The 27,755-nt window shown below is 45.7% G+C and overlaps 1 protein-coding gene across 3 annotated transcripts in view; it reads right to left on the bottom strand.

Moving 5' to 3' along the window:
- The window catches only part of SGCE (sarcoglycan epsilon), a 61,633-nt gene that overhangs the window by 11,340 nt on the left and 22,538 nt on the right, over positions 1–27,755 (bottom strand). The window contains exons 3-9 of one of the 3 annotated variants that reach the window (XM_036759976.1): positions 26,020–26,142; positions 24,371–24,528; positions 20,435–20,507; positions 11,894–12,092; positions 8,606–8,768; positions 1,225–1,436; positions 439–465 (exon numbers count right to left, since the gene is read on the bottom strand). In XM_036759976.1, the coding sequence (XP_036615871.1) occupies positions 439–465; positions 1,225–1,436; positions 8,606–8,768; positions 11,894–12,092; positions 20,435–20,507; positions 24,371–24,528; positions 26,020–26,142 (955 nt within the window). The remainder of the gene's footprint in view (positions 1–438; positions 466–1,224; positions 1,437–8,605; positions 8,769–11,893; positions 12,093–20,434; positions 20,508–24,370; positions 24,529–26,019; positions 26,143–27,755) is intronic. The other 2 variants (XM_036759978.1, XM_036759977.1) reach the window with 2 other exon arrangements.

Raw genomic sequence — 27,755 nt, forward strand, 5'->3', positions numbered from 1 at the left:
TGTCAGAAACCTCCTGGCCAGGGAGCACGCACCCTATGGCTTGCTTGGAATTCTCCCTCTGTCCCATTTTTACCCAGATCCTTCCTTCCTGGAGGGGGCATCTCAAGGATGTGCAGAATGTCCTTTTGTGGGGAGGCTCTGGCTGTAGGTTGGGGGGGGGCTCATCTTCTCTTCATTCTTCATAAAAGTGTGCATTGAGGAGTGACAGGTGTCAGTTTTAAGTTTAATTAGCTACACGTTCATTTCCATACCCTTTTTAATGTGGATTTCCTGCCTTTCCAAGGTCTGCCTATTTAAAAAGCAGCTCTTGCATTTTAGAAATAAACCATGGGGCCAGATAAATGGAACAAGCGCCTGACACACATGGATGGAGCGTGAAGGACTACTGAGAAATGGAAAGTCAATGGGAACGAAAACAGCAGGAAAGAAGACACTTACTCTGGGGTGTACATGTTTCTCTTTTCCCTAGAAACAAAACAAAATGTATGAATTAAATCATAGCATTGATATTTGGAACATCAGAACTATGTGCTGATGGTGGTCGAGCGTGAGGTGGAGACGCTGCGAAGTACAATCAGGCTCTGGATGAGCACGGACAGAGAGAGCCAGGTCTGATGAGAGACACACACGAGAAATGAAAAGAAGCTTTGGGCTGAAACCAAGAAAGTGGGTGATGGGATGAAACGGGGCGACATGGAGGATGGAGGGAGGGGGTGGTGCTGCTTGCTGGCTCCCTTCCTTATGCCTCGGGCCTCCAACCGGATCGCCCTGGACTGATGCTGGGTAAGAGCTGGAGGTTCGAGTCGATGGCCGAGAATTCCAAGCCTATTCCAACTATAACTTCTGGTTAAGCTGAGACATCAGCTCAGTGTCCACCCACAGTGGCAGAGGCCCGGCTGAGCATCTGCACCTCTGGACCTCTCCCAAGTGGGTCACTAGGTTTCAGTCTAAACCAAAGTTAGAGGTGGAAAATTCTTGGGACCTAGCTGGCACTGGGGGGCTGCCTTATTCCTACAGACTTGGCATGATGCAATTAGACCTCCTACATCCATTGATGAGGGTCTTACAGTGAGTTTAAGACATGTTTAAGAGGAAAATATGATTTCCCCTGGTTTACTGAGGATTTTGTGAACTACAGAAGCTCCTTTGAGTGTGAGCTGGTGTGTTTATTGTGAGCTGAGGAGACGCAACCATTCATTCATTCTGTAGTACTGAAGTACTCACACGCCTTCGCGGCGGCAGCACATGATGTAAGCGAGGACCAGGAAGAGCACCAATGCTACCGCGGAGGGCACTGCCAGCGTGATGAGGAAGTCCGAGTAGTAGTCTCTGCTCTTCAGCGAGTCAGGAGGAGGCCGGTACTCCCCACCGTCAGGCAGAATCCCCTCTCCACAAACCACCTCCTGGTAGGTGGACACTTGCTTGGTTTTGTCAACCTGACACGGAGAAAATGGCAACACACAGGTTAACCTCTAGGAACTGCGTGCGCTTGCGCTCTGCGTATGTTATCACACTGGAGCCTCAAGCAACCCCATTCTACAGATGGGGAAATGGAGGCCCAGAGGGGAAGTGACTTGCCAAGAGTCACGTGGCTAGTTAAACGTCTGACTCCAAGTCCAGGGCTCCATGCACCGGGTCACTTGGTCACCACCAGCTTTTGATTATCCAGAAATAACACAGGGCAACCATGAATCCCATGAAAAAAGCCCAATCCACTTGTAGCAAGACCCTGAACTTTCAGTGCAAGATGATGAACAGAAGTGCCCACTGATGCCCTGACCACATGTGGACCAGCCCCCACTGCTCCCCCCCTACACACACACTCAGGACCATGACCTTGTGTTGGTAACCAAAAATGGGCTCCTTAGCACTTAGTCAACAAGTGCCCTTGAACAGTTTGGCTTTTTCCCGTGAACTAACTGAATGCTGTTTGTATGTTGGATTGGAGTAAGCTTGTCGGCCCCTTCACCTTGCTTCCCTTGCTTAAGCAGATTGAAAGAACCTGTGCTTTCCCCGGCGTACCTTACACCCCCGCAGAAGCCGGATGGTTAAAAACAGCTTCCGTTGGAGCCAGAGGCTGCTACAGCTACAGCCACAGCCACAGCTGAAGCTGAAGCAGGAGCGGCCAGTAGCAGAGCTGACCTATGTGAGGATTGAGGATTGCTGAACAAGGACTTGAGGCCAGTGGGTAATCTTTTTTACCGTAGAGGGGAAGCATGTATATGATTTTGCTTTATACCATCATGCTTCTCTGTGGCCTCCTGGTTACTCTTGTGAGGCGGATTTATTGGGCCTGGAAGCTTTTGATCAAAATATCAAAATGGGGATGCTGGTTTGCGGGTTGGTTACTGTGGAGCCTAAATATATGCTTTGATTCTTCTGCCTCCTACTTTGAAGATCCCTTATATCTCACGGTTCCAAACCTTTCAGACATATATATGATCCTCTTTGAAATTATAAATTCTGCCCTCCTATTACACTTGGTGACGAGGTGGATGGGATCGCTAGGTATAAGATCTCTATTTAGAAGCAGAAGAACTTCAGAGGAAGAGATGAATATCCCAGCGTGGGAGGATCCATTTTATTCCTCCCTAGCAAAGGAAATGGCTAAAAAAGCCGGACCCTGTGAAAACTGGGAACCGAGGCTACGGAGAGGAGATCCTAAGGATTTGGAAAGGTGTTTACAAGACGTTGGGATTCAGTCAGAGGCATCACTATCTAGGCAAAGCTGGACAGTGTTATCAGCCTATTGGCTAGTATATGAAAGATTGAGATTAAGTGAAAGAGATGGGGGCACTCCTACCCCATGGCAAGAAGGGGGATCTCAGATAGCAGGAGAACAAACTGACTCAAATGAGAACTTTTCTATTAATGTGGCTAGGAGCAACAGGAGGCCAAATAAGCCAAGAGTGCATTCCAACCCAGCCCAGACCTAACCTGACTGCTTGCTTTGTCCTTGCCATGGTGGCAGGGGAAGCGAGTGGGGGGAAAATGAGACAACGTTAGGGGCTGAGGCACAAAACACTACTAGGGTTCAGGACATCTATATTAGGAAGGCAGAATTTATGATTTCAAAGAGAATCTCATATGTGCCTAAAAGGTCCGGAACCGCAAGATATAAGGAATTCTCTAGGCAGAAGGCAGGAGAACTAAAGCATTTATTTACACTCCACAATAACAAGCCCACAAACCAGCGTCCCCATTTTGATATTTTCATCAAAAGCTTCCAGGCCCAATAAGTCCGCCTTATAAGGGTAACCAGAAGGCCACAGAGAAGCGAGATGGTATAAGGCAAAATCGTATACATGCTTCCCCTCTACGGTAAGAAGATTACCCACTAGCCTCTAGTCAGCTCTGCTACCGGCAGCTCAGCTTCGGCTGTAGGCGTCTCTGGCTCCAACCGGAAAAGGAAAGGAGGATCTTCAAGCTGTCCTCTCCCCTCTTATAGAGTTTTTGACATCATCAAGCGCCGCCTGAATGACCAGGGCCGATTGGTTCTTGACTTGGCCCCTCCCCCAGCGTAGACCACGTTAACACACCTCCCCTCAGCCAGCGCCACGACTCATCACACAGGAAGCTCTGGTCCTGCCCCGGAAGAGCAAGCCCCAGCGTCCAGGGAAGCTCAACGAGGTGAGCTGAGTCATTCAAAGAAAACAAAGTCCATTCTGGCTACAACATCCTTCGCATAGAGAATGGGAGATGGTTAAATACTCAGACAAGGGCTCGTCCCATACAAGGAGGAAGACAGAAACCCAAGGTGACAATTTAGTTACAAGAGAAATTCAGGAAGATTTCTCACCGCAAGAGGTCACACATATTTTGAGTAGATTCACCCAAGGAATAGGAGAACCATTAATATCTTAGATGGCAAGACTCAGTGATCAAGGGGCCAGTGGAATATCAGTAGACAGGACAGACTGTATGAGATTCATAGGTATCAGCCACGATCCTCTAGTTCAACAAGCTTTTAGAGAACATCGTCAGCCAGGAGATGGTGATGGCAGGACTACTCTGTTGGCGTTAGCCGTTGAGGGATGCAATAAGAGATATGCTACTGATTCTATGTGGCCCACTGAGCACAGACCCTGGTATTCACTTAGAGATTATATCACGAGACTAAAGGAGGAGGTAATGAAGACTGCTATCATGATGGGAACTGCAGACAAATATTACAATGATCCCATGGGACTCCCTCATAGGAATTTAATAATTAGGACAGCTCCCTCTGCTTATAAACAACTAATTTTGAATTTGTTACTTGGGGAAGTAGGGAGCCGTCTTACAACGGTGATAAATAAGATTTTACAGTTACGTGACTTAGGAGCCTGGGGAAGGGATAGATCTCCTCGGGAGAGAAGGGTGAATAACCAGCAAACTTGGCGCCAAAGGAGAGTAACAAGGAAAGAAATGTTTACTGCTCTATTGAGAGCAGGGGTAGGTTTTGAAATGATAGATGGCATTCCAACCAATGAACTGCACAGAATGTACCGAGATAAAGGACTCGATAACGGAAGAAATAGGGAAATAAGAACTGTTCCTGCAAACCCACAAGCCACTCAGAGTGAAGGTGACCTTGTGTGATTAACGGATGAAAACTTGTACATCTGGGGAAAGGCTGGGAGGACAATCCTAGTCTCTACCTAGGATGGGATCCTCTTAGTTTAGTTTTCCCATTGTGTTTCCTTGTACATCTGGGGAAAGGCTGGGAGGACAATCCTAGTCTCTATCTAGGATGAGATCCTCTTGGCTTCCTCATTATGTTCCTTTTGAAAAGAAACATTTCCCACCGAGTTTGGCTCTGATATTGGATCTTTGCATAACTGAAATCTCAACCAAACTTGAGATGATTTTATTTGAAGGATAATAGCCCATACTTTCCTACTCTTTTTATTCTTTGTTTTGGCTAACCTTGTTGCTAGTTCTGTCTCCTTTAGGTTTAAGCACCCTGCACTTTCCGGTGACTGCCTAAGCTCATAGCATTCTTGGAATTCTTACAAGCTCGCTAAAGAACTGACCTCTGGAATGGGTCTCTTTGGGGCAGGGACACCTCTACATCCAATTTCAGCAAGAAGCAGCTATGGAAAATGAGACCTTCACCCCTTACCCCAAGATTTTGAGCCCTAATCGTTCGAGGGATGGGGTTGGGAATGATGATAGTGTTCTGTGTACTTATTTTGTGTTATCCTTGCTATGTTGTTTTATTGTTATGATATTATTGATCCTATGTAATGGATACAAAGATCTAGGGGTGGACATTTGAATTATTCACAATTATTTTGGACATGATTGATTGAAAAGATTATCTTGCTGGGACCTAGGGGTGGGTCACATTTGAATTGTAAACCAATATTTGGGAATGTCACTGAATTATATGTTTTAGTTTCCTTTGTAACTGGATCACAATGTATGTTCTAGGATACATGGCTGATTAGATTATGTATCCTAGAACAATGGGTGGAGTGTGTTGGTAACCAAAAATGGGCTCCTTAGCACTTAGTCAACAAGTATCCTTGAATAGTTTGGCTTTTTCCCCTGAACTAACTGAATGCTGTTTGTATGTTGGAATGCAGTAAGTTTGTCGGCCCCTTCACCTTGCTTCCCTTGCTTAAGCAGATGGAAAGAACCTGTGCTTTCCCCGGCGTACCTTACACCCCCGCAGAAGCCGGATGGTTAAAAACAGCTTCTGTTGGAGCCAGAGGCTGCTACAGCTACAGCCACAGCCACAGCTGAAGCTGAAGCAGGAGCTGCCGGTAGCAGAGTTGACTTACGTGAGGATTGAGGAGTGCTGAACAAGGACTTGAGGTCAGTGGGTAATCTTTTTACCATAGAGGGGAAGCATGTATATGATTTTGCTTTATACCATCATGCTTCTCTGTGGCCTCCTGGTTACTCTTGTGAGGTGGACTTATTGGGTCTGGAAGCTTTTGATCAAAATATCAAAATGGGGATGCTGGTTTGTGGGTTGGTTACAGTGGAGCCTAAATATATGCTTTGATTCTTCTGCCTCCTACTTTGAAGATCCCTTATATCTCGCGGTTCCAAACCTTTCAGATTTTTATATGATCCTCTTTGAAATTATAAATTCTGCCCTCCTAACACAGACCTGCAGCTGGAAGGGTCAGAGCAGGCCAATGGGAGCTCTCCTGGGGTCCCTGAGCTAGTCAGAGCCTGCACCTTGGGCATCCTGAGTCCTAGCACAGACCCCATCTTCACCATAGCTCAGAGCCAGTAGAAAGCCCTGCTGAGGGTCTCACCTTGAACACAAAGGATGCTTCACTCCCCCAGGACACACCTGGAGCTGACAAGAACCATGGACTGTCCAAAAGCCAGTGGTGAGGAAGAGAAGTTTGTTCCTGAATCACAGGGGGCCTGGGTCGCTGTGCACACAACACACAGCTCCCTAGCCTCTAACAACTAAAGACACAGTCCATTGTTAGTTCTTAGACAAGAAACCATGGTTCTATTCTCCCAAGAAATGTCTCCCCTGTAGCTGGTATGGGCACAGCCCTGAATGGGCGGGGTGACAGCATTTTGTTGGTAAATCTGACAAATGGGGAAACCGAGGTTCAGAGAGGTGAGCTTCCTTGCCCAGGAATATCCGAGGAAGAATCTGAACCCAGATCCAGCACTACCGCCTGTATGACTGCCTCTCTAGGCATTCTAGCTAGAGAATTTTAAGTCAGAAAGAATTGGGAAAATTGAGTTTGAGGGACTTTGGGTCAGACCTGACAAGATGAAGACAATGACGAATTCCCCCCATTCATCACCTTCTGAATAGGGGGCGACTAGAATCAGAAGGGGGAAGGGGAGGGAAGGGCTGGCAGATTTCTGGCAATGGGGAGAGAGCCCCCAGCAGATGATGCCAGACGGACTGACTGAGCACCCAACATAGGGAGAACATGCTCAGAGAGGGGCGAGCACTGACTGTGTGCCCCAACATAGGGCGAGCACAGACTGAGCACCCCAGTATAGGGTGAGCACTGACTGAGCACCCCAACATAGGGCGAGCCCTCTCAGAGAGGGGTGAGCACTGACTGTGCCCCCCAACATAGGGTGAACCTGCTCAGAGAGGGGCAAGTACTGACTGTGAGCCCCAACATAGGGTGAGCCTGCTTGGAGAGGGGTAAGAACTGACTGAGCACCACAACATAGGGTGAGCAATGACTGAGCGCCCCAATATAGGGCGAGCCCTCTCAGAGAGCGGCGAGCCTGCTCAGAGAGGGGCAAGCACTGACTGTGAGCCTCGACATAGGGCAAGCACTGACTGTGTGCCCCAACATAGGACAAGCCCACTCAGAGAGGGGCACGCACTGACTGTGAGCCCCAACACAAGGTGAATCTGCTCAGAGAGGGGTGAGTACTGACTGTGCACCCCAACATAGGGCGAGCCTGCCCAGAGAGGGACAAGCACTGACTGTGCCCCAGACAGAGGTGCTGGGATCCAGGAGGGTTAGCCACCTTTTAGCCTGAGGTGCCAAGACATATTCAGATGCCAAAAGCCATTTCCATAGAAGATTTCCAGGACTGGTTCCTTCTTTATCTCAGTATTCTAGTACCTAGCACAGTGCTGGGCACTCGGCAGACACTCAAGAAATCTTTGTGAGTGGAATGACTGAAAGTTCTGCTCTGAACATGGACCTGTCCTTAGAAGTCTGTTCCCCACTCTCTGGCCTTCTTCCCTCCAGCAGAATGGAAGCTCCCTGAAGCCAGGAATGACTGCCTCCTCAAAACCTAGCATGGTGCCTTGCATAGAGTAGTCACCTCATAAAAAGTGCTTGTTGAACCTGATACTACTACAGCATAAGACTTTGAACTTGGAGCTGAAAAGAAGGTCCAGGTCACCAAGATTGTTTATAGGAGAGGGCAGGGAAGATCTCAGAGAGGTGAAGGGCATCCAAGGTAACAAGGCAGGAAATGGCCAAGCCAGGATCTCTGGACCATGGGTCCAAGGCTCAGCGTGAAGCACTACAAATGGAATGCCCCTCCCACGGAAGCCTGAGGCATTCTCTGGAGGAAATAGCTGCCTGAAGCCTCCTTGCTGGCCAGGACGGAGCTAGCAGGCAGGTTCCATCCAGGAAGCTGTTCCTGCTCCCCCTTCATTGGAGTGTCTTCCCTCTGCTGCTTCTCCCCAGTGGGTCCAGATCTTTTCTTGTTCATGTATCATTGCTGGCTCGTCGTCTCCCCCATTAGGCTGGAGCACCTTGAGGGCAAGTTCTCTCTTTTGCCTTTCTTTGTGTCTCCAGCATTTAGCACAGTGCCTGGCATGCAGTAGGTACCTAGTGTTTGTTAACTGACTCCCAGCATCTGCTTGAGGAGAGACAAGTTTCCGACCAACCAAGAAGCACTTATCAGGGATCTACTATGTACCCAGCACAAATGAAGCAGGCTCTGCCCTCAAGGAGCTTAGAGTCTACTAGAAGGGTCAGTTTGCATACAAGTAAGTATGTATGAGATCTAGAAAATCAGAGAGACATGGGCAGTGGGCACAGATGGAGCACTCGGGGGGAGAACTGGAGAACCGTCGGCAAGTCCCAAGTTGCTGCATGTAGCCGCACACACACCTCCCAGGAGCCCTCATGGCCTTCAGAGCAGTCAAGACACTTACCAGAGAAATTTTGCACCAATCAATGTAAAACTGAGTTCGAAATTTTTTATCACACGTTATCACGGGTTCCATTTCCTGGCTGCAGCGCAGCTGGTTCTGCGCATTCTCCACCTCCCGTAAACATGAGGAAAAGGGGACATCAGCACCGACTGTCACGTAGACCCTGAAGAGAGAAAGAGAGACAGGCTGGCATATCGGCTGGCCCTTGACGGTAGAACAAGTTGGCCTCCAAAGCAGCCTTTCTCCTGAAATGAATGGGTGACGACCTGTCCCATCCCTCAGTGGAAGCTACTGGCTAATGGTGGGGCTCAGGAGAGCACCTTCCCTGAGATGTCACTCTGGGACCTTACTGCCTCTTGGGGCAGGGGGGAGAGAAAGGGAGAGGGAGAAAGGGAGAGAGACAGAGACAGAGACAGACAGAATAAGAGATTGAGACTGCGTGTGTGTGTGTGTGTGTGTGTGTGTGTGTGTGTGTGTGTGAGACAGAGACAGAGAAACTGAGGCTGTGTATGTTTGTGTGTGTATGAGAGAGAGACAGAATCAGAGAGAAACAGAGATGAATAAGAGAGACTGAGACTCTGTGTGTGTGTGAGACAGAGACAGAATAAGAGTGAGAGATTGTGTATGTGTGACAGAGACAGAGACAGAATAAGAGAGAGACTGAGACTGTGTATGTTTATATGTGTGTGTGTGTGTGTGTGTGTGTGTGTGTCAGACAGAAAGACAGAGACAGAGTAAGAGAGATTGTGTATGCTTGTATGTGTGACAAAGAGACAGAATAAGAGAGAGAAAGAGACTGTGTTTTTGTGTGTGTGACAGAGGCAGAGACACAGAACAAGAGAGACAGACAGAATAAGAGAGACTGAGACTGTATGTTTGTGTGTGTATGAGAGAGACAGAGATAGAGACAGCATGAGAGAGACTGAGACTGTGTGTGTGTGTGTGTGTGTGTGTGTGTGTGTGTGTGTGTGACAGAGACACAGAGAGAGAACATAACAGAGCGTGGATGAAGAGACGGCCAGGCACCCAAGAGGAGCTGAAGACCTCAACTTTACACTGGACTTGGCTCAAGTTTCTTAGCAGTTGAAGCCAAGAGGAAAAGAGCCTGAACTCAACAATGTTCATTTTGTACAAAAGAAGGCACCTAATTCAGCCTACAGAGATCACCTTTTTTCCTGGAATTAAACCCAAGCAGAAACAGACAACACCATCCTTGGAAAGTGGACACTGAGGAAGAGTGGACTGCAGCCTTGAATGACCTTTGGGAGGTAGTGCAGAGGTAGGGCTCCAGGGAGGCTTATGGCCCCCACCTGCAGCTCAGCAGAAGGTGTTCTAAGGTGCATGGAGCCATAGGCTTCCCTCTCCCCTCACTGGTTCCTCCCCTGAGCCCCGGCTATCTCACCCTGCTCCTGCTAGGATGTCAACTCTTTGAAGGCAGACAGGGACCATGCCATATCTCTCTCTCTCTGCCCAGCTTTGAACACAGGGCCTAGCACTGAATAGGTACTTGTTGAATGGAATCCCAAACCCTGTGAGCAGAGCCTCTGACTGATTCCCGGGAAGATGCTAGAACCATTCATTAAAGAGGAGGTTGGTGAAACATCTAGAAAGGGCCACAGTGAGTATGAGGAACCAGTCTGGCTTCATTCAGAACAGCACACTGGCATTTCCTTTTCTGAAAGGAGGGGAATGCTGGGGATAGTTCTCTTCAAATATAACATAGTTCTTGACAAGGAATCTCACGCTATTCTCGTAGAGAAGATGGAGAGGTGGATGAAATGGTAAGACCATCATATGGGTCCGGAGTACCTGCATGGCTGAATCCAAAGCATGCTTGTTACTGGTTCCAGGTCTCCTGTGGAGGACCCTAGGGATGGGGCTGCTTCACAGGGTTATCAATAACCTGGATAAAGGCATACATGGCATGCTCACTGAATCTGCACCCCGAGCTAGGAGGGACAGCAGACATGCTGGACAAGAGAGGCAACATCCAAAACGACTGTGATTCTGGGGTGTTGCCAGCCTAATAAAATGAAATTCAAAAGGCAGAAATGCAAAGTCATGAGCTTGGGTCCAAAAAACCAATCCCTTAACAAATATATGATAAGGAAGTCATGGGAGACAGCAAGTGTTCTAAAAAAAAAAAGAAAAGAAAAGAAAAGACCACAGGGTCTCAGTGGAGGGCAAACTCGATGTGAGCCAGCAGTAGGAGGGAGCAGCAATCAAAGGAGGGATAGTGCCACTATCCTCTGCTCTCATCAGACTTCATCTGGAGTTCTGGGTCTGAGGAACCAAGGGAAGATGAAGGACCTTGAAGAGGCAAATTTCATCTCAATGATTGGATAAACTTCCTGCCAATGCATGCTGCCCCAAAGTAGAACAAGCTGCCTCAGAGGATGGACAATTACTCCTGGGCGCCCCTTAGTCCCTTCCTTCTGTCCCCAGCCCTCAGCTCAGCACCTGGCACACTGCCATCAATGGCTGCAGAATTGGATTTTGGATAATCTAACAATATGGGCAACAGAACTCAGAAAGCCAACACGTCCGGGAGCTGATGTCTCCAGTGGCAGATGTTTGATGATGCACTGGGAGTGTACGGCACATACACTGTTGATTGAGGGAGGAGGACAAAGTCATCTTTTGGCAACAGACATCAGACATGGAATGGACGCAGAACAGGCCAAGTGACCAAGTGCAAAGGACAGAGAGTTTCTGTTCTATGGCAATGTGGAAGGGGGTCTGCACTGAAGTGCCCCAATGGGCTGGGCTGGGCCTTGTGCTCTTTAGCACTTTTATTGATGACTTGGACAAAGACATACGTGGTAAATTCATCAGATGTGTGGAGGACAAAATAGCTACCACACTGGACAGCTGATAAAGGATTCAGGGAGATCCTAGAATATGATAGATCCAGACATCATACAGATCATGGCCAGATCTCATCTGCTTCCCACTGAGACACATCCCTAGCCCCCTTCCTGGCCAGGGAGTCTGGGACTGACAGGCTGGGCCAGCAGTTCTGATGGGAAGCCAAGAGAAGAGGAAAAGCTGTGGGTTCCACAGACACCAGGACGGCAGATAAAAGACACCATATTCTCTATCACTCCTTCCTCAACAAGGAAAACTGCTAACATTTTTATATCTCAAAGAGGATTCTTTGACCTTACTAAAGAAAAGGATTTTGGAAAAATCTTTTATTTAGAATAGAATTGGTGAGAAGACTGAAAATCAAAACGGCCATTTTGAAACCTAACCACCACAGCATGAAGATGTGAGCTCTTTGCTTACCCTTCCTTCATATCATTAATTGGGAGGGGGACGCGTCCTCCACGGTCCAGGGCTGATGTAATATTAATGGCGTTCAGACGCTCTGGCTGCCAGACATTCTTCACTGCCCCAAGAAAATCACCAAGAACCTCGCTTGCCAGCATCTCTTCCACGTTCATATTTTTTATGAAGAATTCTGCTTGATAGGGCAACGGGAAATCTAGTTTTTTGATGAGAAAAATGTATATGTTTGATTTGATAATTTCCAGAAACCCAATGAACAAGAGTGGCAGCACTGTTGCCATGGAAACAGGATCCTGGCTCAAACCGGCTTGGTGGCTTCCATGGGAAAAGATGCATTTATTGCATGTCGGTCCCTCTGCCCATGTAAGGGATAGAAATCACTAACCTAGTCCACTGAGAGTGTTCTGAACCCTCTCACCATCACCTCCCCCCCAATTCTGTGCCCTCTGCAAATGGATGGGCGGGACATCTCTGCCTTGGTCCAAGGCATCCAAGATAAAAACACTAAAAAGCACAGGGCCACACCCAGATTTCTGGGGTACACTGCTGGGAACCTCCTTCTAGGCTGACATTGATCCCTTGGGTCCACTGATTCAACTAGTTCTGAATACACTTATGTGTACTGCCACCTAACTCAACTCTCATAATCATAACATTTGCATGGGACAACATTCCCTTCAGTAGCCCTAGCACACCAGGACTAGCTAGAGTGCTGGGCCTGGAGTCAGGAAGACTCATCTTTCTGGGTTCAAATCTGGCCCCAGACACTTATTGGCTGTGTGACCCTGGGCAAGTCCTTTCACCCTGTTTGCCTCAGTTTCCTCATCCAGAAAATGAGCTGGAGAAGAAAATGGTCAGCCCCTCCTGTATCTCTGTCAAGAAAACCCCAGATGGGGTCAAGGTTACAAAGAGTTGGACACAACTGAAATGGCTGAACAACAATCCCAGCAAAAATGGAAACAAGGTTGGTCTGTCCTCTTCTTGGTGAAGCCATGATGGCCCTTAGTAATGACTGCTTCCATTTCCAGATGGGCAGTAACCATCCCTTTAATAATCCATTTTAGGAACTTTCAGGGATGGAAGTCAACCTCCTTGGCCTGGGGGGAGGTTGCCTCCCTCTTTATCCTCCATCTTCAGTGCCTCTCCAGTGAGATCAGCCCCCATCCCTTCCAGCTCTTGCAGACCCTAGGACAAAGGTCACTTGGGTTAGGAGGGTGGACCTTGTTCAGGGTGGCCAAGTCCTCTGTCACCTAGGGACAAGGGATCAAGGCCCTTCTCAGTCCGAAGATCATTCATCTCATCAGAAAAAGCAGAAGCAAACTTGGGTAGTAGCCCTTGCTTCCCTTGATTTGTTCTCCTTCCCCCACCTTGATTTACCTCATCATTGCTTCCTAGCCTCAGCTTAATTGGAGCATTAGCCCACTCACCTCCACTCCAATTAGAGAGGCACGCCACCCTACTTATAAGAGCATTTGATTGGTTCCTGTTTGTCAGTTGTAGAAGATCAGGAGATTCGGGGTCCAGTGGCTCCAAAGCTGTTCTACCATGCCACCCCCACCCCACCCCAGAGCCTTGGTGTGCTGGCTCAACCACAGTCCCTCCAGGGACACAGAAGAGAAGTAAGATTTCAGCCACTGCTTCAGCGCCATCTTGGGATCCAAACAAATGATCCCTAAAACTGTAACTAGGCAGCCCTCAGGACACAGCATTCTTTTCTGAATAAGGAGCTTGTTGGGAACAACTCTGAATTTTCATTTCTCTCACGCAAATGGTTACAAAAATGGGCTTTCCCCAATGATACCACTTGTTAGTGCTTCCACCAGAAACATCTTTACAGACATGCACGTTTTCCTCTTTGGGAATAATTTGTTTTAACACATTAGGAACATTGCACTCCTTGAGAAACAGAGGAGAAGAGGAATTCAAAATATTGACTGTATCTAGACACTCAACTTACTTCAGAAAAAGCCTTTGGCTCTCAGCCAAACTACCAGGTATTTGGAAAATACATCTGACCAGTGATGCCTGTTAGGAACAGGTGCCTTGGCTGAATTCAACCTTTTAAAAGCAACAGCTAACCAAGGGTCTAAATCTCTAGAACTCATCTACCTCCTAGGGATGTTACAAGATGCCTCCCAGCTTCCTCGGGTTTTCCTGATGGTCTCAGACTCACCAAACTCACCCCCTACACAATCCCTCTGACTTGAACCACAATCAGCTGCTAGCATCTAAAACCAGGGGGACCCTTTGGATTCGGGAAGGGTTTTTCCGAACTGAGCAGGCTTGTCTTTCCCTCCAAGGATCAGTCACTCAAAGTGCTCTCCTGGCCCCAGGACATTTAACAAACAGCCCTGTGTTGCTTATGCCAGCTGCTGACCACCCACCCACAGATCTCTGCATTATTTTTGATTTACCTCTGTTTGTTGGCTAACATTATTACACACACGGAAAGAGCGCTGGATTGGGGTTGGCTGTCCCTCACTGCCTGTGTGGCTCCAGGAAAGTGACTAAACCTCTCTGGGCCTCTGCTGCCCCATCTGTAAAAGGAGAATCCCTTCTGGCTCCAAACCGATGGTCCTGGGACTGGTTGCTTTGTGTGATTCTCAGACCCACACTCTACCTCGGGCTGTGCTACCCTCTGATGAGCCTCCCTGTCCTTCTTTCCTAGTTTGGAAATCATTGCGAATGCTACCCAGCTCCTGCTTTGTTCACTGAAAACCACTGAGCGATGGGAAAACAGAAGTCTGCAGGAAAGAAGGGCTTGGGGGCCCACTCCACAGAGCTCCTGGCTCACCGTTGCCATGGCCACAGCCTCTCAGCCAGTCGTTCTGATCAGTATTCTGTCACAGCCGACAAGGGGCCTCAGAGAAAAGCGGAGGAAAAATACAATCAGGAAAATGGCGGCGAGACGAGAAGACAGGCTGGTCACATGGCAAGGGGACAGGGAGAAGGACAAGATGGCCACCATCCTAGCAGGGACCTCCTTGGAACCCTCGGGGTTCACCTACCTATGAACAGGAGAAAGTGAAGAAGGCCCCCAGCAGGTGGGGACCCCTAGGGGAGTCAAGCTGCACTGTGGAGGAGACCACAGGGGCTTTTATTAAAACATTCTTTCACCCTCTGAGACAATGGCTCTTCCCATAAATCTTAAAATTCACTTTCATATCCATTAGGATAAAAATTCAGCCCTTCAGACAAAATCCTCCTCTGCATGGTCAGGCCTTGTTCCAGGATGCAGGAACTGAATGTTCCCCGTCAATCAGTCAGCCACTTCACCTGCAGCCTTCCCATGTAATCAGTCTGGCCCCCACTGCAGTATAAAACCAACCAATGAGAAGGCTTGCTAGTCCCAGGACTTGCCTGGCAAGTCTCGGGCAGAGATGCTGCCACCAGGGAATTCGGGTCAGCTCTCTAGCATGCCTCCATTAGACTGGGAACTTCCCTTCAGTCCCAAGGGCTTACCACAGTGCCTAGCACACAGTCGGTGCTTAATAAAAGCTTATTGACTGACTGGGATCTGGGATCACTGTAATCGCTCAGAGCTCATGAGAATTCAAGGAAAGCCTTATGGACTCAATCATCCTGCCCCAAGAGGCAGCCCCACTTCTCAGGGTCAGCCCCCATCAGAAGGGCACATCCAGGAAAACACTAGGGCCTGCTGTGATTTCTGTTCCTCCAGGACAAAGGCAGCTTGAGAACATGCCTTTACCTTGGTCCACAAGGCAAACGGGCAACTCCATTAGGAACAAGGATCACACAAGGAGAGCGTGGACCCTGCTGCCCAGCCCCAAAACAATTAGGACTGCCCTCTGCTTCTGATTTTGTGCACAAATGTGTCCAACAAATCTTGTCACTAGTGACAGTGCAAAGGGGGACTTTGGCCCATCTCAGATCAAGGGGGTTCAATTCAAAGTGGCAGAACTGGGATTGAGGAAGAGTCCATGGAGCCAGCAGAAGGGGGCGGGGGTTCCGCTAATCACGTTTGGTCCCTCCTTAGCACTTTCACAAAGACCCTTATCCTTGTTCCAGAGATGGACATTATCTCTAATTACAAAATTTTAAACAATAGTGTCTTTAACCATCTGAGGCCTCAGGAAAAAAAAAACCAATTAAGTCTAATGCCAAAGTAGGGGCAAGAAAGGATGACTTTCTAATTCTAATAATATGTTCTTGTCCCTGATTTTCACAAATCCACATCTTTCAAAAATGTATCAGGGCACATCTTGGGAAATCAGCTAGCATCTGAGCGCACATACATTTAAAAAGATTGGCTAAGTATTGGGAAGCAAACAGTGACCTGAGTGACAGTTATTGGTTATTTTGTTACGTTTTAAATTCCAACTTGTCTCCCGCCCTCCACTAGAGAATGCCAACATTTGATACAGGCATTTATGTGGAACCATCTGCTCCATCCTTCCTATATCAGCTCTCTCTGTAGGTGGAGAGCACCTTTCCTCACAGATCCTTCGGAGCCGATGTGGATGATCACATAACTGAAGAGAGCTGAGTCACTCACAGCTACGCTTTGAACAATATCGCTGTTGCCGTGTACGACGTTCTCTTGGTTTGCTCTTTTCATTGTTTCATGCAACTGCCTATGTTTTTCTAAAATCAACCAGTCCATCCTTTCTTACAGCACAGTGGTGTTCCATCACAATCATATATCACAACTCGTTTGGCTATCCCCGCAATTTCCAGTTCTTTGCCCCCACAGAGAGAGCTGCTATAAATATTTTAGAGCATATGGGTTCTTCTCTTTCTTCCCTGATCACCTTGGGAAACAGACCTGAGAGTAAGAACGCTGGGTCAAAGGGTATAGGAAATTTTAGAATGCTTTGGGCATAATTCTAGATTGTTCTCCAAAATGGGTGGATCAGTTCACAATTCCACCAACAGTGAATTAGTGTCCCAATTTTTCCATGTCCCTTCTAGCATTTTCATTTCCCCCTTCAATCGTTTTACCCAAATTAGGTGTGAAATGGTACCTCAAAGTTGTTTTAATTGGCATTTCTTTAATCAATAATGATTTAGAGCACATTTTAATGTAACTATAGATAGCTTTGATTTCTTCCTTTTGACCATTTATCAACTGGGGAATGACTCAGTCATATATATAAATTTGACTCTGTTCTCTACATATTTGAGATATGAGGTCTTCACCCAAGAAAGTGATCATAAATTTTCTCCCCCAGCTTTCTGCTTTCCTTCTAATCATGGCTACGTTAGTTTTATTTGTATAAAACCTTTAAAATTTAATATAATCAAATTATTCATTTTATGTCCCACAATGCCCTCTACCTCATTTATTAGTAAATTATTCTCCTGTGTATAAATCTGATAGGTGACATGTTCCATGTTCTTCTTCTAATATCCCTTTATGTCTAGCTCATGTATCCATTTTGACCTTATATTGGTAAATGGTATGAGATGTTAATCTATACCTAGTTTCTGCCAGACTGCTTTCCAGTTTTCCCAGAAATTTTTTACCAAATAGTGAATTCTTATCCCCACAGCCTAAATCTTTGCATTTATTAAACACCAGGTTAGTTATTAACTAGTATGTCTACTCTGTTCCACTGATTCACTTTTCTACTTCATAACCAGTACCAGATAGTTTTGATAACAAATACAGTTTAAGATCTGGTACAGCTAAACCTCCTAGCTTTATGGGTTTTTTTTCATTAATTCCTTTGATATTCTTGTCCTTTTGTTCTTCCAAATGAATTTTATTTTTTTTTCTAGCTCAACAAAATGTTTTTGGTAGTTTATTTGGAATGGTACTGAATAAGTAGATTAGTTGAGGCAGAACTGTCACTTTTATCATATTGCTTCCACCTACCTATGAACAATTAATATTTTTCCAATTATTTACATCTGACTTTATTTGTACAAAAAGTGTTTCATAATTGTGTTCATATAGCTCCTGGATTGGTCTTAGCAGGTGGACTCCCAAGTATTTTATATTGTCTATGGTTATTTTAAATGAAATATCTCTCTCTATCTCTTTCTGCAGGACTTTGTTGGTGAGATGTAGGAATGCTGATGATTTGTGTGGGTTCATTTTCTACCGTTACTTTGCCAACATTATCGTTTCAACTAGCTAAAAAGCTGAATCTCCAGGATTTTCCAAGCATATCATCATATCATCTGCAAAAAAGGATAGCTTTATGACCTCACTGCCCTTTCTGAATCTATTTCTTTTTCTTCTTATTGCTATTGCTAGCATTTCTAGAACAGTGTTGAATACTACGGTAATAATGGACATCCTTGTTTCGCTCCTGATCTTACTGGGAAGGCTTCTATCCCGGGTGGGGAGTCTGGGGCCTAGGGCCACATGTGGCCTTCCAGGTCCTTGGGTTCGGCCTTTTGACTGAGTCCTAGCTTTACAGAACAAATCTTTTTATGAAGAGGATTTATCCCCATTACAGAGATTGTTTCCTCATGGTTTTAGGCAAATGCCTCTTGTCAATTTAAGGAAAAATCCATTTATATCTAGGCTTTCAAGTGTTTTTTAGCAGGAATGAGTATTGTGTTTTGTCAAAAGTTTTTTCTGCATCTATTGATATAATTATATGATTTTTGTTACTTTTGTTACTGATACAGTCAATTAGGTTAATAGTTTTCCTTATCCCTTTCCTTATCCCTGCCTTGCTGGTATAAATCCCACTTGGTCATGATGCATAATCTTCATAATATATTGCTGTAGTCTCCTTACTACTATTTAAGATTTTTGCATCAATAGTCATTAGTGAGATTGTTCTGTAATTTTCTTTCTCTATTTTTGCTCTTCCTGGCTTAGGTGTCAGCACCATATTTGTTTCATAAAAGGAGTTTGACAGGATTCCTTCTTTGCCTATTATTATTCCAAATAATTTTTATTTAATATTATAATTAGTTGATTTTTAAATGTTTAGTAGAATTCACTTGTAAATCCATCTGGTCCTGATGCTTTTTTCCCTTAGGAAGATTATTTATGACTTGTTCAATTTCTTTTTCTAAAATAGGTTTATTTAGATATTCTATTTCCTTTTCTGTTAATCTAGGCAGTTTATACTTTTGTAAGTATTTTACTTGACTTAGACTGTTAATTTTTTTTTGTCATACAAATGGGCAAAATAACTCCTAATAATTGATTTAATTTCATCTTCATTAGTAGTATATTTACCTTTTTCATTTTTAATACTAGTAATTTGGTTTTCTCTCTTTTTTAAAAAAATCACATCAATCAATGGTTTGTCTATTTTATTTTTTTTCCATAAACGAGCTCTTAATTTTATTTATTAATTGAATGATTTTCTTACATTCAATTTTATTAATCTTGCTTTTAATGTTCATGGTATCCAATTTGGTGTATAATTGGGGATTTTTAATTTGTTCTTTTTCTAATTCTTTTAACTCCATACCTATTCATTGATCTGCTCTTTCTCTAATTTATTGATGTAAGCATTTAAATATATAAATTTTCCTCTACCACTTTTGCTGCCTCCTATAAGTTTTGGTATATTGTCTCATTACTATCTTTCTCTTTAACAAAATTATTTATTGTTTTTGTGATTTATTCTTTAACTCATTTATTCTTTAAGATTAGGTTATTTAGTTTCCAGTTAATTTTTAATCTGTTTCCATAGTCAATGTAATTTTTATTGTATTATGTTCTGAAATTTAATATTTAATATTTAATGCATTTAATACTTTTGCTTTTCTGCATTTGAGTACAAGGTTTTAATTCCCTCATATATGATCTTTTTTTTAAAGGTGCTGTGTATTGCTGAGAAAAAGGTACATTCCTTTCTTTCTCTATTCAGTTCTCTCCAGATTTCTAACATATCTATCTAGCTTATTTAGGATTCTATTCTTCCCCCGACTTCTTTCTTATTTATTTTTTGCTTAGATGCATCTAGTTCTGAGAAAAGAAAGCTGAAGTCCCCCACTATGATGGTTTCGCTGTCTATTTCTACCTGTAATTCATTTACCTTTTCCTTTGTAAATTTGAGTGCTATAGCATTTGGTGCATGTATCTTTAGTACTGATATTACTTCATTATCTAGGATACTTTTAAACATAATATAGTTTCCCTGCTTATCTCTTTTAATTAAATCTGTTTTAGTTTTAACTTTGTCTGAGAAGTTACTGTTTTTAAGTCAACAATCTCATATCAGGATTCTGTAATAATCTGTCTATGACACTGGCGAATACATTTTTAAAAGGACCACAGGACCTGTGGTCTTTGCCTTTTACAGAGAGAAACACTGGGGCCCAGAGAGTAGAACTGACTTGTCGAGAGTCACACAGGGAGTTGACAGTAAGTGGGATTTAAATGTTTGTGTTTTGGGGGGGTCCCCACCTCAATTCTAGGCTAGAGCCAGACAAAACCCCATGGAGCCTCCTCAGTTTACAGATCAGGAATAAAATGTTTCAGGAAACTTTCAGCAACATTTCTCCCTGCTGTTTAGCCCTGGCTCTGGTCTGGCTGAGTCCCATTCAGCGCATGCACCCAGACCCCACCATGCTCCAAAGTCACTTTTCTTGCAGACATACCTTCTGCTGACATGATGTTGATAACCAGGTTGTGCCGTGCTGTCTCAAAGGTGTGCTTGTTATAAGCCGTTATCTAGAATGAGAAAAAGGGGCAAGTTATGAAATAGTACAGTTATCTGAAAATACAATAAAGACAACACAATGAAAACACCGTTCTGCTGACATCTGTCATTTACCTTCAGACTGACAAAACAGGTCTTCTTTGGCTTCCCAGAATAAGCCACAACTTTTAGTTGCAGTTGTACAATAATGAACTAATCTGGTTTAATAAAATGAAGGCCACTCATCAGTTCCTCCCACTCCCCTCCTCCACACATCAGGATCTCTGCCTTCACCAGTGCTGATTTCTTCCTCCTGTCTAATAGCCAGTCCAACTCACTTCCACTGATGCTGTCTGTCTCAGACCTAGACACGTACAGAAAATCGCTGTACCATCTCCATCCAAAAGCAGGTTGAAACCTTAGTTCAGAGTGAGTGCAAATGGCAATTGTTTGTTTTGCCCAGAAACCCTGAGGGTCTTCCCCTCCGTTTGAGGGTTTGTTTGTTTTGAGTAGGCAAACTAAAGCTTTTTTTTTGCCTCATTTCTTACCTAGCCTTAAATCATTGAATGGGTGGTACCTCAGACAAATAGAGACCTGGGAAGGACCTTCCTTAAAAAGGCCAAGGTCTCTCACTGCATCTGGGGTCATCTCCAGTCATCCTGATCTATATCTTGCCACTGGACTCAGATGACCCTGGGGGACAAAGTGAGGCTAGTGTCTTTGCATAGGCCTGCCTCACTTAAATCTGATTCACTTGCAAGTCAAGACATCACCCTCCTAATGTGCCTTTCCTGTAAGGATGGTCAGGCCAAGCTTTTAAAAGTGATTGTAAATCATTTCCAGGAGGTTCTGCACTATCCTAGGAATTGAGGCAAACAGCCATCCCCATGTCATCCACAAACAGGAACAACTGGATGACCTCTACCCCCCCACCCTAGGAATCCCTCCTTGGCCAGGCCTCTGCTGTGGATCTCCTCCATCCCAGTGGTGACCACCTTCAGCGAGCAGATATGTCCCTGTTTTATGCCTCATCTGATGCTGATGATCAGAGGGCCATCAAACAAGGCTGTCTCTGCTGTTTGGTCTTTCACTGAATTGTGAAAGACCCACCCTTGGGAAAGAGCTTCAAAAGGTGGTATTTTGTTCCACTGAATCAAATGCTTGAGTGTTACCAACAATAAGCCCAGCGGGACTTGGGCCAATTCCAAAATGATAAAGATGTCTGCAGTTGTTGACTATTCATTGAGAGCCTTCCTGTGCCCTCCTGCTGCACTCATCAAGGACGCCCTTGATTCACATGTAAATGATGGCATCTAGATGGGAGGGCAGGCAGAAGTGCCAGGAGGTGCTGCTGTTTGGGGTACAAATAAGAGTCAAGATTTATTTCCACATTTTGGTATTTTTCCCTTTTTCAGATACCTTTCACATCAATTCCTCAGCACTACGTCCACCACATCTCCTCTAACCCAAATCTTCTCTTTAGATATGGCCCGATCTGGCAACTTTGGGGTACTATTTCTATGACACCTTCCCCCTCGCCACATCCCAGATGGGGACTGACCAGGGTCGCAGTGTGTTAGATCCCTGGCCTTGACAAACCATTTGTTCTAATGATATTTGCAGATCTTTTCCATTTTTCTTTGGGTTGTCATCTTCTTTCCATCTTCATCTCTGAATGCTTACTTTTTAATTAAATCAAATAAATTCTGTAGTTGGCTCTCTTGCCTGGCTCTGTTCTCTCTGCCTTATATGACAACGCTGCCCATCACTGTCCCTCATCCATCTTTGTTAGATGGGACCAATGACTTTTATTCTAACCTGGAAATGTCAAGCTCGAGGCAAAACTCCCAAGTGCAAATGAATTAGACTAAAATGTAATTGGAAAATGTTTAACAAATAAGTAAAAGTGTACCCCACCCTCGATGTTGCTCCTTTGTGGGTTTTCAGTCACTGTGCAGCCTGGATGGATGCCCCCACTGCCCTGAGCTGTCCTGCCTCTGGCCTCCATTTCTCTTTGCAGAGAGCAGATGACGGAGGGGCATTTAGGGATCTCCTGGTCTTGTGGTGGTAATTGTGACCATCGGTGCTGATGCCCACATCCCCTTTCTCACTACCAATCACCCATGCAGACAGTTTAGGACTGAGCTATTTCAACCGTCCCCCATTTCCATTCTCATCTTTGTCCTTTCGTCTAACTTTTTTAATCCTGCTCTTTTCCCTGACACGTCACCAATCTGACTGTGGGATCACTTCTGTGCCAATAACCAGAATCTGTTTCACTTTCTGTGGTTATCTGGTGTTTCCAGTTACCTAGCGCCTCCCAGGTCTTTTCTCAAAGAAAACATTCCTCGTACAGAGTTGTGGAGCTTTCCCAAAAGGCTGCCTTTGCACCTAGTTCTCACCACCTCCATGGGCAGGAGGCAGTGTGGTGCAGTGGGAAGGTCAAGGTCTCCAGAGTCAGGGGCCCTGGGTCAAAGCCGAGCTCAGGTGCTTGCTATCTCTGTGACCTTGAGCAAGCTATGGAGGTCTCCGGGGTTCAGTTTGCTCCCTTGGGAGCTTTCTAAACCAATGAACTAACAGAAGGATTGGGGATCACTCCAAAGTGTGTGTTTGCTTGGCTGGAGGCCGTGCAAAAACCTGAAAAGCAGCTAAAAGGAAAAAGGGGGTGGCAGATCTGGGACTCAGGGCTGACTGGGTGACAGGGAAGGCCTGAGAGCCCCAAGCACAGCAGTGGGATCCAGCCTTTCCCCTCCCTGGCTACCCAGTGCACTCTGAAGAAATCTCAGTGAGTTCTCAGCCTTGCCCAATCCTTTCTTTTTCAATACAGCCTGCCTTGATTGGCTGGGCTGAATGAGAGTGGAAAATGACAAGTCTGCACTGCAGCAGCCCTGCAGACAGTCTGGAAGCTTCTGACTGACTGCATGGGTTTCCAGGCTGCTTGACTGTTTAGATGACTCCCATAGCTATGTTCAGAGGGAACTAGCCAATGCTGAGTAGGCCTTTAACCCTGTGGTGGAGGGAAGAATCCAAGCTACATAAAAGTGGCTCAAGGCATGGAAGTAAGAGGGATTTCATAGTTTTAGTTAGGTTGGACATATTCCAAGCTCTATCTTTTGAGAGGTCGTGGGGGCCACTGACTCCATCCATGGGCTTAGTAAGATGGGGAACTGCTAATGGGCAGTCACAGTGACACCAGGTGGTCATATAAAGTACAACATCTCCTCAGAGAGTTAATTGACTAATTACAGGACAGCCTGCTGCTCTCTGTAATATTAGAAAGTAGGAAAGGAGTCAAACAAGTATGGGGATAGCCTACCCAACTGCCACATAGTAAAGAACTTTGTAAGAGTGAAGGTAATAGAAATATCAGTACCCACAATGTCTAAGGGTTACCATAGACCCTGTTCCCAAGGAACTTCCACTTCAATGTGGGAGGGAGAGAAGTATTGCTCAACAAAGATCAAACAGAAGTCCCAGTCATGGGCTGGGAAAATTCTGAGATTCCTTTCATCAAGGGAGATTACAACAGGCTTCACGGAGAAGGGGTCCCCTTGCTCTTAGGACTCTGAGAGAAGGAGGGGATGTCAACAGAAGCTTCAAAGGCAAAAAGGTATGAGACACAGACATCAGAATTACTTTTCTTTTTAAAAAATTTTCATAATTCAAGCTTTTTGCTAATTTGGCTTGGCCTTTCCCCTGGTTGTGGGAATTCGTGAGATTTTCCAGTAACCATCTAAAACTGACATCCAAAGATATCATGAACAGAAGTAGAAATAACATATTTCTACAAAGTCCTCCCAGACATCTCACTAAAATGTGGGGATCCCTGGAGACTCCCAATCTTGCCCCATCCAGGTCATAAGCCCCCCAAGTAGCAGGGGTGGGCTGAGGGTACCTCAATGATGGTTGGCTTTCCCACGTTCTCTGCTGTCGGGGAGCCGTACAGCACGCCATCGCTGTAGGGTGTCCTCTGAATGTAGCGGAGCCATCCAGGTCTGTCTGGGTAGCCCATCAAGTTGGTATTAAATGTAATGGGGTCGTTACTTACTTCACCTAGGTAAGAAATAGGCTATTAATGAAAACATGCAAAATAGTCATTGTCCCTACTCCCACTTGACTGCATTTATGGAAACATTTCTGTCTTCCTTGCTTTTAGGATAATGCCAAACATGCTAAGATAATAAGGCTAAGAGTCCCTCCTAGATGCCAGAAAAGTCTGGAGGGCAAAGGCCCATTGGAGGCTGCTCTGATCTGCTGAGAGACAGAAGGCCCCTTCCCCAAATCCCCTAGAAAGCCCTGTATTCCCTGCTCATGAAAGGGAAAGTCGCCAGGCACAACCCTCCTGAGTGAGTCTGAGAATAGATGGGTGCCTGGCACACAGGAAGCACTTAGTAAATGCTTGTTGACTGACTGGGTTGGGCCATGATCTCAAGGGGCAACCCTATATCACAAGAACAAACAGAGCACTTATACCATCTATCCTTTCTGGGCAGGGTGGGAGACACCAGTGACTTGAGTTAGCCCCAGTCCCAAAGCTGAGGGGCTACATCTCAAGAGGCAGAGCCTGCTCCAACCACACACAGAAAGAAACCCCCCATATTCTGGGCATGTCCTCCTCACTGAAAAACAAGGCCAGATGGGGGGCCAGGGAGGAGAATGACTCTTTGATGAAAAGTTTTTCTTTCCACTTGACTAACTAAGCCTCTAGCCCTGAGAAAACCATTATATTACATGAATTTTTCAAGTGTGATGCTACTACTATAAAAATTGATAGGCGCAGCTAGGTGGTGCAGTGAGTAGAGCACTGGACCTGGAGTAAGGAGGACCTGAAGCACTTGACACATTTACTAGCTGTCTGACCTTGGGCAAGTCACTTAACCCCAACTGCCTTGCCTTCCCCCCTCCAAAAGAAAAAACAAAACAAATGGATAGAAGAGAGTGTTTTCTCTTTAATTTTGTAAACCTAGTCAGATGTGAATGCACACACAATGCAAATACATTTTTATATGTTCATGCATCGTGTAAGTAAATGTTAAATTTACCTTCTTCTTCTCCACCTTCCTGTCTTCCTGCATCTCTGATGACTATAGAGCCTGCCATTAGTAATGCTCCCAATACAGAACCAACGGAAGTGGCTATCACAAATTGTTTGTTCAAATAAATCCAATGTCATGATAAATCTCTATGGACTTACTTAATGTTAATGTTCACAAAGTATCTTTTCTAATCCTGACCCTGACCCTAACTTTCTCTGGAAGCACAAAAAAGAGGCCTTATACAGCATTTCACAAAACTCAATGTTCTGCAAATATTATAATGCTTCACTGGGAAAATGCCAATTGTCCAATGAAAACCAGTGGTGATGGACGAGGCCTAAGCTAAAAACAATCTTGCCACTTTTTCATCTGCTTCCAGGCTTCCCGGCTGGCTGCTTTAGCCCCTGCAATGCCGCCGACTCTCTCTCAGGCACAATGCAGACTGAACTTCCCCCTGGGCTTCCCACAGCCCCGCCCTTCCCTGCAGACAGATCAAATGGTCCCGTACCAGGCTTCGGGAATGGGGGGAACTCCCCTTTAAAGTACTCCCGCTCTAAGACATGAACAAAGAGGACTCCAGCGGATGGGTACACATTCCGGTCAGACTGTACCTTAGAGAGAATGGTGTACACTGAAAAGGGAGGAGAGAAGAGAGACAGAAAAAAGGCAAGTGAGACATGCTGGCTGGAGGGGGCAGCAAGCCCCAGCCTTGCGCATTTGCTACATTCGTGGAGTGAACAGATCTGAGGGAAGAAAAGGGACAGGCCGAATATATGGGTTAGTAACATTGTGGTGGGTTTAGAACACAGCCCTGTGAGCCCTAGAGGCAGCACGGGTATCACCAGGCCAGAGGCAGCCAAGCAGCCCCCAGCAGGAGGAGACAGCAGTCATAGATCCTCAGATACATTGTAGCAGCACACTCGGGGTACACTGTAGCACCGAGCTCAGGATACACTTGTATCTAGCAGCAGGGCCCAACCCTTTCGCCCAAGGAGGCCAAGGCTTTCAGGCTTACCTCCATCAAGGCAATACAGGAATTGTTACTAGTTCCTATTGTCTTGAGCCTTTAAAGGGTTACAAAGCATTTCCTCATGGGAAAATCTGACCAGACTTTGCAAATGAGGAAATTGAGATGTGTTCAGTCATTGACACGGGTAAGAAATAGCAGCAGATTCCTGGTGGGAGCTCAGTGGCCCATCCCCCACCGTGCCTCAGCAGGTAAAGAATCCCACCTGGGCTAAAGTTAGGCTTTTCAATCCTTAACAGCAAAGACACAGAACAAAGCAAACAGTCACAAAGCCAAAATAACTGCCTTGCCTTGCTTGCAAAGGAACAAGAAACCCAAGTGAGGGCACATGGAACCGTCTGCAGGTACCAGTCCACGTGTTCCCTTGAAATAGGACTTTGCACTTGCTCAATCATGCCGAGAAACAAACCACGACGCCTTCTTGTTGCTTCCTGGCCAGAATACATTTTGTCCAGACCACAGCCTTCAAAGAGCCAAAATGACCTGTTAGCAAAAGGTGAAGGAAAGCTACCTGGCCAAAAAAATGCACATCTCTGGCCATGGCCTCACTCTAGACCCCTCGAGCACGAGCCTCAGGCTCAGGCACATTGACAAGGCCACTGCTTCTGAGGCCGCTGCCTGGAAGCTCCATGCACAGACAACAGGAAGAAATAAGCTCTCAGACAGCCAGGAAACTACCAGGCAAGTGTAGCTTTTTGATTTCCCTAGACTGAGGCCTTCCTAGGGATAGCAGTGAGGGACCAAATTCGTTGTGTCACTGGTCTAAGAAGCTCCTATTAGCAAACTCCCTCTAGCAATGCAAACCGCCCCTATCTCTGCAGTCTTAGAAGGCTGCTTAAGGCAATGATCATTTAACTGATGTGCCCCTATGGGTCAGGGGTGGCTCCAAGGTCAGCTCTCTCCCCACCCACCACACTACACTACTTCTTGAGGCACACATTCGTACACCTGAAGAAAACCGCCCCACCCGCCCTGGAGGTGCTAGCGCCTCATTTTCTAGGGACAATTAAGCATCAATAGAACACAAGGCCCAACAGCCATAGGACAGCATCCGGCATCAGTGCTCCAGTACTGCTTGGGAGCAGCTCCGGCCCAATGAGTGGAAGACCAAGTGGCTTTTTGGGTGGCCAAGGGTCTTTGAGTCACTCTGCAAGGAAACTCCAGCTTTTGGCTGAGTTGGATTTGAAGGCATATTCCTAAAATCTCATGCGAGCTAT

This window comes from Trichosurus vulpecula, chromosome 5 (genome assembly GCF_011100635.1).
Source record: "Trichosurus vulpecula isolate mTriVul1 chromosome 5, mTriVul1.pri, whole genome shotgun sequence".
NCBI classification, from domain to species: Eukaryota; Metazoa; Chordata; class Mammalia; order Diprotodontia; family Phalangeridae; genus Trichosurus; species Trichosurus vulpecula.